The sequence below is a fragment of the Scatophagus argus genome, chromosome 8, assembly GCF_020382885.2.
Source record: "Scatophagus argus isolate fScaArg1 chromosome 8, fScaArg1.pri, whole genome shotgun sequence".
NCBI lineage: Eukaryota > Metazoa > Chordata > Actinopteri > Scatophagidae > Scatophagus > Scatophagus argus.
Window position 1 is genome coordinate 8,272,961 of NC_058500.1, and position 17,485 is coordinate 8,290,445.

At 42.5% G+C, this 17,485-nt stretch overlaps 1 protein-coding gene across 8 annotated transcripts in view; it reads right to left on the reverse strand.

Moving 5' to 3' along the window:
* Positions 1-394: 394 nt before the first annotated feature.
* Positions 395-17,485, reverse strand: part of LOC124062733 (IQ motif and SEC7 domain-containing protein 1-like) — an 87,089-nt gene continuing 69,998 nt past the window's right edge. For 6 of the 8 annotated variants that reach the window (XM_046395630.1, XM_046395629.1, XM_046395632.1 and 3 more), the window contains 13 exons: positions 14,451-14,730; positions 12,849-14,128; positions 12,138-12,299; positions 11,666-11,788; positions 11,273-11,439; positions 10,881-11,020; positions 9,166-9,195; positions 8,310-8,435; positions 8,113-8,212; positions 7,709-7,870; positions 7,158-7,334; positions 5,361-5,410; positions 395-4,033 (listed from right to left, as the gene is read on the reverse strand). In XM_046395630.1, the coding sequence (XP_046251586.1) occupies positions 3,497-4,033; positions 5,361-5,410; positions 7,158-7,334; positions 7,709-7,870; positions 8,113-8,212; positions 8,310-8,435; positions 9,166-9,195; positions 10,881-11,020; positions 11,273-11,439; positions 11,666-11,788; positions 12,138-12,299; positions 12,849-14,128; positions 14,451-14,730 (3,334 nt within the window). In that variant the 3' untranslated portion in view covers positions 395-3,496. Of the gene's footprint in view, positions 4,034-5,360; positions 5,411-7,157; positions 7,335-7,708; positions 7,871-8,112; positions 8,213-8,309; positions 8,436-9,165; positions 9,196-10,880; positions 11,021-11,272; positions 11,440-11,665; positions 11,789-12,137; positions 12,300-12,848; positions 14,129-14,450; positions 14,731-15,251; positions 15,684-17,485 lie in introns of those variants that run through there. The other 2 variants (XM_046395631.1, XM_046395635.1) reach the window with 2 other exon arrangements.

Genomic DNA, 17,485 nt, shown 5'->3' on the forward strand with positions numbered 1-17,485 from the left:
AAAATCTACGATCTAAGAAATACATATCAGACTTCCACAGCATAAGAAAAGCAGATTAATGCTAAGAGGTAACAGTATGAATAGTCATTTGTACTGGCTGATCCTGCAAGTAACTGTGTAGCAGGTACACATTTCACCCATAGGTGGTGTAATGGCACAACTTTTCCTTTTCATTTTATAGCACTTAAATGCATGGCCTCTGGTGGAAATGCTGCAACAACAGTGGAAAGTATTATTGGAGCCTGCAAATGGAAGATATGGGAGCCTGAAGTTGAGACACTAATGTGAAATGCATTCTAAGAGTTTCCCTTGATTCACACTGTCACAGCTGACTCAATGTGCTCAATTTGTACCAAGTGGTAAAATGCATCAAGGAGCAAAAATAACACATGTGTACCATAAGTCATATATTTGTTTATTTTGCGTTCTCAACATTGTCACAGTTGAAGTTTTACAATAACTGGGGTCTTACTGACTCACTACTCACTGTACAAACAGAATGCACATGTAAATGAGGCCATTCTTTTCCTTTTTTAAAACGTTTCTCACACCATGCTGAACATCTTGCAGCGGGGTGTGTGTGTGTGTGTGTGTAGGAGTGGGGGTGCATGTATGAAAAGAGAGCTGGGTGTAAATGGCAGCAAACTTTCTAACAGTCTGTTTTTCATTTCTACAGCAAATGTCACTTCGCGACAGCTGGAGGCAGAGACAATCGATATGTTCGTATATCACCCCTCTAATCCATCTGTGAGGTGATGTATATGCATCCTGATCTTAACTGCAGATATCAGAATAGAGTACTGATCATATACACATTATGTACAGTTCTTTTAACCCCCATCTTGGTCCCTTTACAGCTTCATAAAGACAAACCTTCCTTCCAAGCAGCTCATCAGTTTGCACATCAAAATCCCATATTTACATGATGAAAGCCCTCAGCAACAGAAGTGCAATGTTCTTCATGTTTGTAATTTACACAATGGCTTTGTTTTATGAAATGCATGCTGAGCTTCATTAACTACCAGCCAAACAAGAAACAACAAGAACACATCAACATCAGGATGTTCCAAATTAATCAGAACCAAAAAATGTATAGGCTGACTTGTTTTTTTTTTCTTCCCCATCAGCTCACAGTGAATAGGACACAAGATGATCCATGCAGTGCATTGTTGGGGTACGTATCTCACAAAGAATGACTACAGACATTTGAAGCACTACAACGCACACCAAAATAAACAGATTCCTCGGTTTAACACCATTCCAAGATTTCAGAATTAGAGCAAAGATATGAAATCAACGGAAAGACACATTCAGCTGATCATTAATGTCCCATACGTGATATGTCTGTCATCTGAACCTTCCCAGTTAATTCACATGAGGAGAAATGTGTGAGAATAAGCCTGACTTATGGCAATGGTTTTATTTGTGAATGTTAAAATACATTTACAACCTGAATATTGGGACAAACAGTTTACTGTCACTAATTTACACACTAGAATAGACTCATATTTGTAGAATGTAGAAAGTTATTCTTTACATATACCCAGTTCCTTTGTTCAGTTTGCATTTTGTATAATTGCATTTCCTGAAAAAATTAAAGTGTTCTTCCATATGTGCTTATCCAGCAAAATATTTCTGTTCAGCCCAAAGAGACACATATTCCTTTTATTAAAATATATACACACATTCCTCTTTCCACTGTCAACTGTGTAAGTAAGTATTTATATATATTTTTAAACAAAAAAAAATGTTTTTTCTTTTTTACCTGAATCTCCTCCTGGACAACAAGTTAAGAGACTTCCACTCTCAGTACAAGTCTGTATTTTCTGAACATGATTGCACTTAAACTTGTGATGGTAACACTGATTTGTTATACAATGTGCAGAGGATAGCCTCACATTAATAACATTACATGCAAAAATCATCTACTAGACATTCCACTGAACTCCATGTCTGTACCTCTCATAAGACCACGAGGACGGGAACACATTAATTTACCGAGAAAGACGCTGACAGGGGTTAAAAACAAAAATAAATAAATAATGATGCAACATGAAAAAAAAATTGGAGGAACACCTTGTTCTTCATGTACAAAATCAGTACATAGATATTGCACATATGATAGAAAAATGATGAAAAAAAACTTTACTGCATAAGAACTGATTTTATTCACTCACCAAACCCTGTTAGTGAAGTAAAAAAACAAAACAAAACAAAACATACTAAACAAGGCAAAAAGAACTTTTGAAATGTTTCTGTTTTAGATTTGAAGAGTCCAGGAGAACAGCTGTGGCATATGTGAAGGCAACTGATTTCTGTCAATCCATTTGTAACATCAGCCCCCCGAGTATTTAAAATGTCTTTTCACTATTAATCTTCATTATGTTCTACAGCTTAAAAAGCCACAGCAGAAGCAGTAAACTGAGATTAAAACAACCAACCAGCCCAGTTTATCATTTGTGAGGGTCCACAGGAAAAGTCTGCTTTTGAGGCTTCAGCTGAGACAGCACAGCGTTTCGAGGCCCATATGCAACAGCTGCCATCCAGAGGCTCCGTCTGATCCATTTGAAAGGCAAAAATTCTAGAACAGATTATAGGCCGCACTGAATGGGAGTTCACTCCTTTTAAGATCTACATCCTGTTACCACAGAGTCAGTATAATACTGATAGAATTCATTTTTGCTGATAATAATAATAATTGTAAGTATAATCTTACAAATTACTTTACGCACAATATACTGTACATGAAGTCTTGACTAAATAGATTATGCATTAATAATTGGCACATTTATTTATGAGAGCTAGGAGACAACACATATAGCTGTCATCTACAGTAATTACAGCACTAGAACTACAATGACTGAGACGGTCGACTCAGTTGTTTAACCTGTCCTTCGATTTAAGTTAGTGTGAAATGATTATATCTTCACTATATATGAGCTCTACGGGAGGCAACAACAAATTGCATTCTTATGATGGTACAATCTGCAAATCAAAGAGTTGAAAGTTGACTTCCGAAAGGCTGTGCACAAGAAATTACACCATCATTGTGACAGAGAAAGCCATGTTCTCGTCTCAGGTCGTATTTCCTCCTGATTATGTGAAAGTGAGACGGGCTATTGAGGGAACGAAGCAATGGGGGAGTGGCTTGGTGAGAAAGCACATTTTCTCTGAAACCGTAGCGGCCGGGCGGTGCATATGTGGAAAACATAGAGCATCTTCCTGTACAGAACCCCTCAAAAAACCCTGATGGGGCCAAGCCCATGGTCAGGCAAACTAGTAAAAGGCCCCTGGTGGAAGATTTGAGTCCGATTTCCATCCTGCATATTAGTTGGACCTGGAGGTGAAAAAGGTGACTGCGTGTGATTGGTTCCCATCACAGTAGCAGTAAAACACAGTGGACAGGCCATAGAGTTATGCTGTCAGTCCCTTTGGTGTAAGCAGTTGTCCCTCATTCATTAAGTTCCCTCCTTGCTTGCTCTCTGTGATAGGAGCATCACACTACGGTGCTGATGCCACTGTGTTTGGGTTTGGGTCCACCAGGTGCTGAACCCACTTGCTGACTGTGGTGGTGAGGAGCGTGCTGGGAGTGTGAGGTGTGATGGGAATGCTGGCTGTAATGGCTGTGCTGTGAGTGGGCATGTTGGTGTGCGTGTGAGGTGTAGGCCGGGTGCTGGTGGTACTGCGTGTGGGGAGGGGGGTGGTAGTGGTGGTGGTGGTGGTAAGGTGGTGGGTTTTGTGGAACTTGGCAGTAGTGGGAATGGTGACCGTGGAGTTGGGCCTGCACTGTGTGTGCTGCCTGTGCTGTGTGGTGCAGGTTGGTTGGGTGGGGCTTGTGGGATATAAGAGTTGGGTGACCAGGTGGAGGCAAAGCAGAATGGCTCTGAGATGAGGGCTTGCCTCGCTTGCTGCCAAAGAGTGACCCAAGAATGGAAGTCGATGCTGAGTTAGGGATGGGAGGATGGCCGCGGGGTGCGCCCTCACGTGGTGTGGTGGCTCTCCGGCGTGTGTGTGGACTGCTAATGATGGACCCCTGCAGGCGGGAAAAAAGGTAACAGCAGGTCCGTCAGACACTGTGCAAGTGCTGCTAGACAACAGCTACTAAACTACAGCTACAAGCCATCAGCAGGATGAATTCAGATTTCTTATTCCAGATAAACAAGTAGCAAAATGTCATAGGGCATGCAAATGAGAAACTAAAAAAATGTTTTCATGGTAGTCAGCAGCAACACCAGGAATATTTCAGCTTCAGATGAAGAGAGCCTATATTCAAAGGAGCTCTGCTGCTAAGGCGCTAACTGGCCTGAAACATTAAATCTGTAACAAGATTAATTACATAAACATCATCAGGAGCATAAATAATGGCATCAACAGGGGCAGAAAAGACAACATTTCATCTTCATTGCAGTCAGTGTGCCAAACCCTCATAAGAGTCACACATGCAACTTGTTATAATCAATGGCGGCATAGTTTCCACATGCAGAGGATGTGACAGGCAAACTCATCATCCACACATTAGCATTCAACTAGAAGTCAGAAGGCAGGAGGAACTAAGCTCTTGTGTGCAGACTACACAATAGGCTTGGACACTCCTCTCCCTTTTCTGGGTCCCACACTGTTCGCTATCCAGGTATGAATGTTCCTAACAAAGTGTTTCCTTTCACACATGCTTCATCTACCACTGGAAAAAAGACCACATGATATCTTTGAAAGCAGAATGAAATTTTCAGGGTCCCAGACCTCAATCCAACACATGAACTCATGGACACATGAAATGAGGGAAAGATGAATAAATGAAATCCACATCTTTATAAGTCCGTGTGAAGATAATCAGCAGAACATCTGTCTATGAAGGCTACGTTCCTCCCTAAACCTTACAGCAGTTAAGAGAAGTTGTGGATAAGGGAAATAAGAAAGACCCGGACAGGGAGAAGGGCTGTAACAGTTTCCTCATGTCTCACAGAGCTACCACCCTGCCACAGAGAAGAGGAACCAAATGAAAACCGCTTGGATGTGATTGAATGAAAGACAGAGACAGGCGACAAAGGGAGGGTTCAGAGGAGGGATTAGTAGAGTCATGCTTGTTTGAAGATAAAGTGTATATTGGTCATATAACATGACCAAAACAGGAGATCTCTGGCTTCCACAAAGGGGCAGGATCAGAGGCAGGCAACCCATGCATGCACACTAACTGAGGCAAGCAGGTTATAAGGCATCCCAGGAAGAAAAATAAATGATCCAAACAAATGGACTGGAGTCTATGAAGCAAAGGAGGTGTAAGACCAAAAATAAATGGTGTGTTTTCACAGTGCACATCATCACATAGAGAGTAGCTTGGATACCAGCTGCTTCCAACTTACTTCCATATTGCTGTCTAGTGATCCTGCACTGCTGCGACGCCCCCGCTTGCCTGCCCGAGACATGCAATACCACAGATTAGAGATCGACAGCACTCCTGGATCGACTACAGACGTTTAGGCCGCCCGCCAGTCCCGTAGGGGGCAGTGCAGTGGATTGTGACTGTGAGTAAGGTCCAAATATGAGGGAGGAGGGGAAAGCGCGTTCAGGTCGGGGAGGGTGGTGAGTGACAGGTGGTACTGTGGCTAACTGTATAGTGAAGTCACACCTTCACTCAGATTGAAAAGTAAAGCTGCTTTGAAATTTCAGTGATTTAAGTTTGAAAACGCATTCAGAATTGGAGGCTCGATCAAGTAATGCTTAAAAAATTTGAATGCATTCCCATAAATCTCAACAACTCCATGAACATCAAGTCTGATAGACCAAGGAAGTGTCCACGGGGAAGGTTTACCCAAAGATTGCGGGCTATTTCTAAAAACTTTGAACAGTGTTGATGCCGTAACAAATTTGTTTTCCCAGATTTTTGACTTGATAAAGTGTGACAACTCGTTCCTTCATGTTGTCACAAGATGTAGATTTGCAAAAGGGTCAAGGTTGGCGAAAAGCCAGTCTCAGTGACAGTCACAAAGGAGGAGACACATCAAAAGCAATACAGTGGTTGTTGCACATGGGATGTACAGGCATATACAGGTCTGAGGGCGAACAGAGCACTCTTGCCATTGTTAGGCACACTCAGCCAATGATACATGACCAATAATCACACATATACAGGAATATACCTGATGTGTATGGAAATAACACAGTAAATACACATGAAATGGAGTATGGCAGGAAAGTAAAAAAAAGAAAACACTTAACATAAATGACCCCACTAACATGCCACGTCCTGCATTGAAAAACACAGGAGACAGGAGGGGTGGAGGGACTTCTACAGACTTCTTCACTGGCTGACCTATCATTTCCCATTGAGGTCGTGATCATAAGAACAAAGCATATCATTTTACCAACAGTGAGGCCGACCACTGACTGGATTTCATTTTGTTATCAAGTTAATCACCCGATAACTTCCCATAGCTGTTATCTGTAATGAATGAAATGTATTCTTGCTTCAGAGACAAGAGTGGCTGTGTTAAACACCGATATTCATGGATGCGAAATGACTTAACACCAAGACTGAGACTAAACCTTGATCTCGTTGCTGCTTAAGAACAGTACACATCAGCACCGATTTGTTCGGTTCACAAAAATACGTGAGAGGAAATGGCAACATGATGATTGAATAAAACACAAGTTTATCATGAAATGTCTTTGGATTGAACAAACTTAGGTGTGCAAAAGTGCTAAGTTTTAAAAAAAAAAGTGACAATAAAAACATGAATGGAAAAGTTCAGAAATTAACTCATCCAAATGATCAGGGGTGAGAACTGCCCGTCAATTTCATTCATCGCCGAGAAGACTAGAAAAACAGCATTTCTGAACAATTAACCTTCTTCTCAAACATGTCTGTACTCACACTTTTAATTGGAAAAAGGTGGAACACATCTTAAGTCTCCCTAGAACAAAGTATGCTGAGTACAAAATAAGTTAAACATTGAGGGACACACCGTCCAGACCAAACTATCCAATCATGACTGAGTTAGATAGTGGGTTTAAAGGAGAGAACTCTAAAATCAATGTATGGTGCCATGGAACAACATTTTGCTATTTTTATCCTCTTCATATCATTACAGAAAGGTGGATGACAGAAGGAGCACTTTTCCTTCAAAGAACTGGCTGGAAAAAAGAGGTTTTGGCCGTACCTGCTTCAGAGAGGTCTCGCAGGGAGCTGCTGAGGGCGCTCCTCTTCAGGCCCTCTCCCATGGCGTAAGTGTCGTCCAGACTGGCGCGGTTCATGCTGCCGTTGCCAGCTTCCTTCTTCAGACCGGAGCTCTGCGACATGCTGGGCCTGACCACCCCCTTCTGCTTCTCCAGCTCAGCTGTGGAAAAGAGCCAAGGAAAGACTGAGGTAAGTGGCAGCGGTTTTACATCTCACTCTGGCCAGGGAATGACTTTATAACTTGTCTTTGATGTATTCAGCCACCTTTCGTTGTAGGAAATTCATGAATGTCCACTATTGCTCTACATAATTTCTCTCATCCTGTTCTTGTATGTCCTACCAGAATCAGGTTTTGAGTGTCCAGAAAAAAAAAACTACTTTCCTTCTGTTTGCCATCCTGTGAACTCTGTAAAAATTCTCCCTCGTAATGTGTCACAGCTGAGTAATGAGGACCATGCCCTGTTTCTACTTTACACAGCCTGAGGTAAACAGAGTAAGAAGAGGGGGAGGGAAGGGGTAAAAAAGGGAGCTCACACTCTATTCTGTATTTCTCCATTTCCTGGACCTCGGCAATGGACTCTCGTAGGTCATCTGTGAACTTTTTGCGGTCCTGGGGGTTGGGCGCGTTAAAGTTGATGAGGACTTTGATGTCTGCACCTGGTATCGCTGATGTAAGTCTGATTCCATTTGGGTAATCTGGAGCAAAGGCAAGCAGAGAGGGAGAGACATTTACACAAGGGCCATTGATCAAAACCAAAGTTAAAACACATTTGGCGAATCTGTCTGAAGTTCGGAGTATAAACAGTGTCACAGCCCATTGGTTTGACTTCCCATTCCTGTTGGATGTGTTGCTGTGCTAAATCAAACCCTGTGATGTAAACACTTGTCAGCTAACACGCCACAGGGATTAAGACAGAATAATAGGAAACACTACTTACACTGACTTTCAAACAGCATGACTTGCATCCCATACAAAGAGAAGGACTGTCTGAAGCTGTACGTCACGGAGTTCTTCTTTTTCTGAAAAATCTTGGTTACCTGAAATCATGCAAAGAGGACATTTTAAGGGTTGGTCTAAAGAGAGAGAAGAGGAGAGGAAGGGAGAGGAGATGAGAGGAGAGGAGAGGGCTTTTACCACTAGGAGGTCATTGAACAGGAAGATCTCCCGCTGATGCAGGCCCAGCTTCTGGAGCTTGTTGGGATCTGGCACTTCAAACAGGCGGCAGTAACATACCAGCCGGCGATGGGGCAGCGACAGCACCTACAAGGAAGGAAAAAAAAGAGCACAGATACCAACACTTCAGAGGTCGTTATGGCCTCGGTGCAAAAGGTAATAAGGAACAGAAGTCACGTCTTCCTCTGAGCAGAATTTAAAGGAGCCAACGGATGATTGATATACTCCTCCTACATCTTTTGCATTCTTGATGAAAACCCTGTTAAAATTACTAAGCTATCTACATCTTTATACATCCCATAATATCCTGAAACAGGAGAGTCCTTAAATGCAAAAAAGCACACAACAAATATTTAACCTGGCAATGGAACTTTAAAATCAGTATTAATTTATTACAGAAAAATCAACTAGTGCCAAGTGAGCACTAGTATAAAAGTTATGATAACCAATAATAATAATAATCCATAAAGAAGAGGGATGGGGGATGGGGGATCTACAGTATATTGCGCAACTGTGAGGTATCTGCATGCACTCCATAGTGATGTACACCTCTGCTGAGCACAGAATCTGTAAACACTGCAGCTAAGTGCCAACCAAGAAATTTATGTCCTGTCAAATCTGCCTCCAGGTTACAGCAATCTCTTATGTCTCAGTATCAGATGTGATTCTTCAGGAGGCAAATGTTTAGGTAATCTGACTGTAAAACTACCTGTATAATGTGCATTAACAGGTAGAGGTGGAGCTGTGCACTTACAGTGAAATGATGAATGAATAATGATCAAATATAACATGATTTATGGATATTTAGTCTACTTACACATCCCAGGCCATGGTGGAGTGATCCAATCTAAAATAGAAGGACAGAGAGGAAGATATTATATGCAGCTGTTATGTTACTATGGCCCTTGATAACCCAAAAATTTAATCTCTCCTTCTTATTAAAGACCACATATAAGGTATTGTCCTTGCAGCCTGTGCACCTATAGCCTATTAACGTGGCCATGAAGATGCAGATGCAGGCTCTGTACAGGGTGGAGGTCTTTCTCTGCTGCCAGACTTGAGGGAGTCTGTAATGATGTTGGAATGAAAACAGATCCTCCCCGTGAAGCCCACTCTGAGCAGCACTAGTGGACCTTATTATTATGGAGAGGAATTCCAGTGTGGTTTTTATACTAAAGTGTTTTACCCAGAGTCTTCCTGGACTTTTAATTCTGCAGCTAAATGGTGACAAGGGGTCATTTTTCAGTACATGAAATTATTACTGGCAGAGCCGTCCATCACAACGGAAAACAACTGAAAGCAAGTCCTCTGTGCAAGACGTGCCTCAGCTCGAGGCTGTACAGGCTAATCACACTCTTAACCTTCACACATGAAAGAGACACCATTGTCTGCAGAATAATGCAGACAAGTGCCTCCCTCTGCTCCTGAGGGGCTGGAGCAACCAGAACTAAATGAGATAATAGCTCTTGCTCAGTATTCATACACAGAATTAAAGAGACTAATGATCGGGGAATCAATGGATTATTGCAATGTAACTTATCCCAGTTAGTTAAACACTGGTTTCAACCACTTCTCCCTCCAAGTAAGAACTATAATGTGCTAAGGTGGCAGAAAGTGTCCATTTTTCATCATACTGCAGCACTGGGTGGCATCTCTCAAGGGCTCTGGCTGTGTTAAAATCACAAGCGTGAAGGTCTAAGTCCAGGCATAAGCGTTTCACACTACAATATCCAATGGTACAAAGGATTTACATTTTCTAAATCTCCCTTTTCCCTTCATTGTTTAAAATCTATAAGTTCTGAGGTCAGTAAAATAGGAGAAAAGTAGCAGTGCTATTCATAGAAAGTGATTCTAGACAGATAAACACTATATAGACTAAAGTATTGGGACAGGGCTGCTTCAGGGTTTGGGCTCGGCCCCTTACTTCCAGTGAAGGGAAATCTTAATGCTTCAGCATACCAAGACATTTTGGACAATGCTGTGCTTCCAACTTTGTGGCAACAGTTTGGGGACGGTCCTTTTCTATTCCAGCATGACTGTGCCCCAGTGCACAAAGCAAAGTCCATAAAGACATGGTTGGATGAGTTAGGTGTGAAAGAACTTGACTGGCCCACACAGATCCCTGACCTCAACCCTATCCAACACCTTTGGGATCAACTAGAATGGAGATTGAGAGCCAGACCTTTTTGTCCAACATCAGGGCCTGACTTCACAAATGCTCTACTGTATGAATGGGAAAAAATCCCACAGAAACACTCTTGCAGAAAGCCTTCCCAGAAGAGTGGAAGCTGTTATAGCTGCAAAGCTGTCTATGTATTCAGAATGCGATGTCATTAAAGTCCTTGTCATTGCAATGGTCAAGTGTCCTAATACTTTTGTCTATATAATGTAGCTCTGTGTGTACTGATTAAAGAATAATCTACAATGTTTATATCTTATCTTGTCTATCTCAAATTATCCTCAGAGGTTAATGTTACAACTTGAAAATCACATCTTTTAATGAAGTCAGAGCAGATGTTAAAAGGTACTCACTGGTTTCTTTCCCACAATGAGCTTCTCAACCTTTTGCACCTGTGAGACGTGGTCTTCATTGGTCTTGAGCTCTCGCTTACGGATCCTCTCATAGATGCCGACCAGGGTCTCTCTAGGGATGTCCTCCCCATCATCCACACCTGACACACAGAGGGGAGAGCTGAATTACTTTCCAACATACAGTAACAGTCAATAATTAAACTGTACTGTGTCACAGCATCTGAATTATTACAATGGGGAAGCTAAAGCTAACAAAAGAAATTAATAAAGCTATATACATTTGCAAGGGAAATATTACAAGTACATAACAGTATTATGTATGTACTTTAAAATATCAGTAAATATATTTTCTTCACAAATATACTAACAATATCAGTTCCAGAATTTGCTACCTCTCAAGTTCTTGATAAAGTCCTCCAGCTTCATCTTCCTCTCAGGCTTGACGTTGGGGCTGTACATGTCAGTGTTGAGGAGGATGATGGCAAATGCCAGGATGAAGATGGTGTCAGGGTTCCTGAACTGTCGCACTACCGTGGGGTTGCAGATGCAGTAGCGCTGGCTAGAAACGTGAGACAGGAGAACAATATGACACACCACGGCTTGCAACAAGCCTCTGATTACAAAATACACACACACACAGAGACACACACCCATGAATCATGCTCACAGTGAGGAAATGTTTTCAACACCTCCAGCCGAAAACAGAAGTGATGCTTGAACTGGTTCTCCTTATGTACCAATAATTATCTTGGTAACACAGCTGTGCGGAAAGCATGTGATCTCACCTGAAGGCTTCAATGAGCCGCTCCACTTTCTGGGCCTCACCCTGAACACGGATGTGGTTCTGAAACTTCCTGAGAGCCTCATCCAGCTCCATGCCCTGGAAGTCCATTTCATCTACCACACAGCTGGTACATGATGGGGACAGAGGCACAATGAATGAAAGAAAAACAAGGCACAAACATCACCAATTCATTTTTATCTATTTTTATTTATTTTTAAGAGGGAGTTTTGGGAGATTTCTGTTCACATTTGTATCATGGGGTTTGTGGTATTCTTTTTTGTATTAAATTATCTACAAAAAGGCCCCAGAGTTTTGGTACTTGCTGCCTTTTTATATCACTGTGCACCTGGACAAGTGTCATGCACTATACACAAATTTTAATTTCACACATTTTCATCTTTCCTTCCCTTTTCTGTATCAAATGTAAATCAAATGTAATTCAGTTTAGAGAAAGTGGAAAAAAAGATACTTACTCCAACACATCTCTGTTGAACTGTTTCTGTCGATTGCCAAGAAATTCTCCAATCATCTGCCTGCTCAGCCCCTTCCTCTGCAGCAGGAAGTGAGCCACACCAACCGGTGTGTCAGGGATGAATCCCCTCTCAGTCAGGTACTGGATGCCCTTTTCTGGCTTCCTGATAAATCCCGCATGGAGATGTAGGTAGATTTAAATATAGGGGAGAAAGAAATGCTACTGTTAAAGCTTGAATTCTGAGAAAATATACAATGGTAACTTCTTGAGGAAAGTAAGAGTACAGATTCTTAAAGAAAAAAAGATCCATTATCTGTTTTGTTTTTTTTTCACCATTTCTGGTGAAAGTTGAACTAAATTGCGTAAAAGTTGGTTAAATGTTACTACAGCCCTAACACAGGCACAAATGCAACATCTTCCTTAAATGACAGGACAGGTTTATGTACTAGTGTCTTGTATTCTTTCTCTAGTTAGTGATTATTTGACAATTGAGGCAGAGTTTCAGCCATATAAGGCTCTATATCACAAAGAATCAGAAAGAAATCTTGTTACACTCACAATACTTTTGCATTTGACATTAATGCAGCTGATTACAGTTCATTCAGGGCAACACAGTGAGTGAATGATTTGTGTGTATATGTGTTTACTTGCTAGGCTCTTGACCACTGCCAACACTGGTCAAGCGCCTGCTCCACCGTAGCAGAGTACCTACTTGTTGAAGAGATTCAGGCCGATGCGGTAGTGTCTCTTGCGTATAACATCATTACTGAAGATGGGCGAATCCCAGCTGTTGCGGGTCTCTTTGTGGTAAGTCTGCTTGCTCAGTGTCTGCTCTCGAAGGCTGTCTCTGGAGGAGGACTCAGAGCTGCAGTTGATGGTGTCGTTGGAGTTGGATGTGCTATTGATGCTGTCATTGTCCCCATCAGAGAAGTCAGATTCTGACTTACTCTGTCTGTTGGCTGATCCGTTGATGGCTAAGTGGCTTTCCAGCTGGCGATGGCGATGGCGCAGAGGTGCGTCATCATCCCGGGAGGAAGCTCGGGGTGGGGGTCCATGGATAATGTGTTTAGGGCTCGCCTGGGAAGATGTTACAATGTGGCCATGTGGTTCATACACAGGTGGGCGTTTGACAGAGCCACGTTCAGACCGGTCACTGAGCTCTGCGGAGCTGTCGCTCGGAGGTTCTATGGTCAACAAAGGAAGATGGTCCATTCTAAGACGCTGCTCTTGGCACTCAAGAGAAGGAGTGCTGCGGCAGCTTGTGTCTGTGTCACGACCCTCATCTTTGGGGTCAATAGGCCAGTACTCCTGAGAGGAGTTGACTGAACGCAACCGCAAGTCCGATTCTGTGCTGGAGGGCTGGTCCCCTGACCTCGTCAGAGCAACAGAGGGGGACATGTCCTCCTCATCGATGAACAGAGTAACATCACTATAGGATGCCATCGTTTCATCGTGCAAGTGTCCACCTACCCTGCGGTGGGACTTAACCTGATAGGGCACTTCTCTCTCCACCTTCGAGCAGCCCATGGCCTCTGGGTCGGGACCCTCATCCCCCTGAAGGCTGCGACAGTTCAGTGCATCATCTATCGACTCAGCAAGAGATTTAACCTGCCTGGAAAAGGCATCTTCCAGCTCCGTGATGGCATCTGAAAGGTCACCCTGTGGTGCTGGGTGAGATGCCATGTTGGCTTGTTGGTGGACTTCTATATCTCCACATTCAGACTGCACCATGGACAGCGGGGTGCCATCTTCTGTCATGGACACCTGTCTCCCTTCAAAGTAGGAGCTGTGCACTTTCTCAGGGCCCTCGAATGAGAGCTGCATCCTCATGTTGGAGAGAACAATACGTCTGGACATACGGTTCTCAGACATAGAGCTCCTAAGACGTTCAAAGTTCTTGTTCATCTGATACTGGCGAAAGGCTGTCTGGATAGTGCGGGCTGCATGCCGAGTTATGAATCGTCCACCATATTTACGCTCCAGCATCTCCACCTAGACAGAAGACAGAATAAATTAACTGTCAAACTGTGCTACCCATGAAATATTTAATTTGTTTGCTTAATTACAGATGGTTTATAAATTCATCTCCCTGGATGTTACTGATAATTTGTCTCTCCCAGTTGTCACTGCCTCTGTGACAACATAATAAAAGCTTTTCTTGCTTTATTTGTATCAGGAATAATCTCACACAGCTGGGTTTCTGATAAGTAACCCACAAACAATTCACAATCTTTAAAGAAAAATTGCCTGTCACTTGCAATATGAGAATGTAAGATGTTTTGACCAACTCCAACAGCAAACTACTTTGCAGTACCTGTTTGTCCTGGAGGTCAGCAGAGAGCTCATAGCTCTCAGAAAGCGAGCGGGACCGCTTGATGGCCTCCTCCTCAGCCTGCTTACGGAGGATGGACTGCGAGTGCTGGAGCTTGGGCCGACGAGATCTCTGAGGTCCAGGCTGAACCCCGTGGCTGTAAAGTGGGCTGTCAAATCGGTCAGGGCTGATGGCGGAGCCGTGAGTCACCGGGCCCTGGCCATAGCTGGCCCCACCATCCAGGGAAGGGCCACTCTCACTGGGCCGTCCATCCCCTTCCACACTGCAATAAGAAAGCCAAGGAATGGTTAGAAATTTCATTTTCTTGCAACAAAGATTACAGAATATGAATTCAATTTCTGAGTCATAATGTGATTTAAATGTTATCAGATTAACCGCAGCCGTCTTTCCGATCCATCTTATGAAAAGGTCAGACAAAAAAGTAAAAGTAAAAGCAGCTTAACTTCAGAGACTTACAGCCCTAAGCAAACTACTGATTAAAACAAAGTCTTAATCAGTAGTCTAGTCTCTCTTATTGACTATACAAACAAACTATTGCATTATAGAAGTGAGCAGCAGACTGTGTGTAAACAAGTGCAGCCATTTCTGGAATGAGCTGATTCTGCAGCGTTATGATATACACTGTAACCCACACCATGCCATAGATTTTGCAGTGCTACTTTAAATGGATACAAATGCCACATCAACACTCTCCAAATATTAAACACAACCAGTCATCTGTTGTCCTTTAGGGATTGTTTCTTAAACAAATAAGGTGAAAAAAAAAGACAAGAGGTTACTCACTCACTCTTACATTCTGTCGTACTGCGAGGCGACTGCTTGTTGCGAAAAGACCGTCTATTTTCTATAAATTGCCAACTCTTCCTCCAGATTTTGTCCACCATTCTTTCAGTCAAGTCCAGAGTACACAAGCTCCTCCAGGAAACTAAAGTTTATGCCACCTTGAGGGCCAATCAGTGACCAACGGGAGTTACATCATGTTTGCAGGAACGACGACACGCTGTTCCAATACACGTTACAAAGTCCATTTTAGAGGTGAACGACAGAGCAAATAAAACTTCAGTTGCCTCGTAGAAATAGCTGAGATGTGGGTGCATGTGGCGCCCACCTGCTCAATAACTAACATTACACTAACTGACATTTCTCTCGCACAGTACAGTGAGTGAGTTCACCGTCAGCCTAATGTGTTTGAACTGTGACTCGACACACCCATACACTGTACACAATCCAGTTCCTTCATTAGACAGCAAAGCGGCAGTCTGTACCGAGAGAAAAAGAGGAACTGAAAATGGTCAAAAGTTTAAACAGCAGATGTATTTGTTTATCCTATTTGTGACATTAGTAACGTTTTTCTGTGAAACTGAATACAGATTTACTTATTTGCACTTAACAAAATGCTTACAAAGGATGGTTATTCATGGGTCACTATAGCCTCTAATTACGTAAAGCCTAGTGAATTTCAAGCTCAGGCATACTGCCTACCTCAGTCTGCTGCATTGCATATAGTTCAATCTAATACAAAGCAAATATAATTCCCAAGCTTACTGGAAGTGTTTACACCTCATACATCTGAGTCACTTTGCATGCCTGCAAGAGCATCACTGTAGTTTTCCGGAGAATTCAAAACAATGCTTTCGAGACTGACCTCTTTTCGCTAAAAGGCACCTCTGCTTTTCAACCAAACATTTGAATGTAAGATACTAAAACATTTTGACCTGCTGTGGCTGCCTGACTATCATCAATTATTGTTAAGCAGCATCCAAAATTCAATTACTTTGATTCCAGACAGCTAAGATGGTGTCTGGATGCAAATGGAAATATTATTATGCCCTGAAGTATCACAGGTGTTCTTGTGCACCAAATAAGTGGCCTCCATCCCTTCTGTCAGAGTGGAGATCACCCACTCAGGGTCAGCCAAGGCCATTGCGACAGAGGAGCACTTCATGGTAAGTAAATGCTAACTGACTCCCTTGAGGCAACAGGTACTCACAAAGTGTGGACCAGCACACTGCAACAGAGGAGGCCTTTACAGTACTGGACCAGCAAAAAGCCTTCCACAACAGAGTGAAAATCTGACTTCACTGCATAAACGCAACTGTGACAAATAACCCCAACCATCTGTCGGAGCCAATTGTGGCGCTGTCATCCCTGGGGTTAAAAGTCACACCTTGTGTGCTGTCATAGCACCAGAATACAGCAGGTGCTAATTTTTGGTTTCACGATTTTTGCATTAGAAGTTTGATTACCGACTTCAAGGTGCAAATCTGAAAATACATGCTCAAAATGATATTTTGTCATTTGCACTGTAAAAAAACAGATACTGCAATTTTTAGTTTGCTTTGCTGTCAAATAGGTAGTGTATGCTCAGTTTGTAGAAACAGCTTTAGCAGCTATTGGATGGATTATGATGATATTCTGTACAGACATGTAAGGTTCCTGTAGAGGACGAAGCCTAATGACTTTAGTGTCCACTAACTTTTTGTCCAGCATCACCAAGTGATTGACATTTGTGGCAAATGTCTCAACAACTATTGGATGGATCGCCTTTGAAATACTTTGGTAGACACAGTAATAACCTTTCATCTAGCGCCATCATCAGGTCAGTTTGTCCAATACTTTAGTCCTGCAAAACTCAAGATGTCCCCATCGGCTTCAGCTGCACTTTGCACTTGGGGATAATTAGCAAGTGCTTAGATGCAAAACTAAGATGACATGCTAAACATTATGCCTATTTAACATAGCATTGTCATTGTGGACATGTTAGCATGCAAATACAAGCACTTAGCTCAGTGCAATGTTGTGTCTCAGTACAGCCTTAAGGAGCTGTAGGAGCTGTTTTATTGTACTGTTTTGGACTGTACCATGCTGTTGGAAGTAATTGCCCGTCCTGTTTTACAAGCGAAAATAATTTTCACTTTCAATCTATGTAATCTGAACTGTGGGAATGAGAGTTAGGTCTAGATTAAATAAAACAATAACCTAGAAACTGCTTTTAATAGCTGCTACAGTACTCCTGT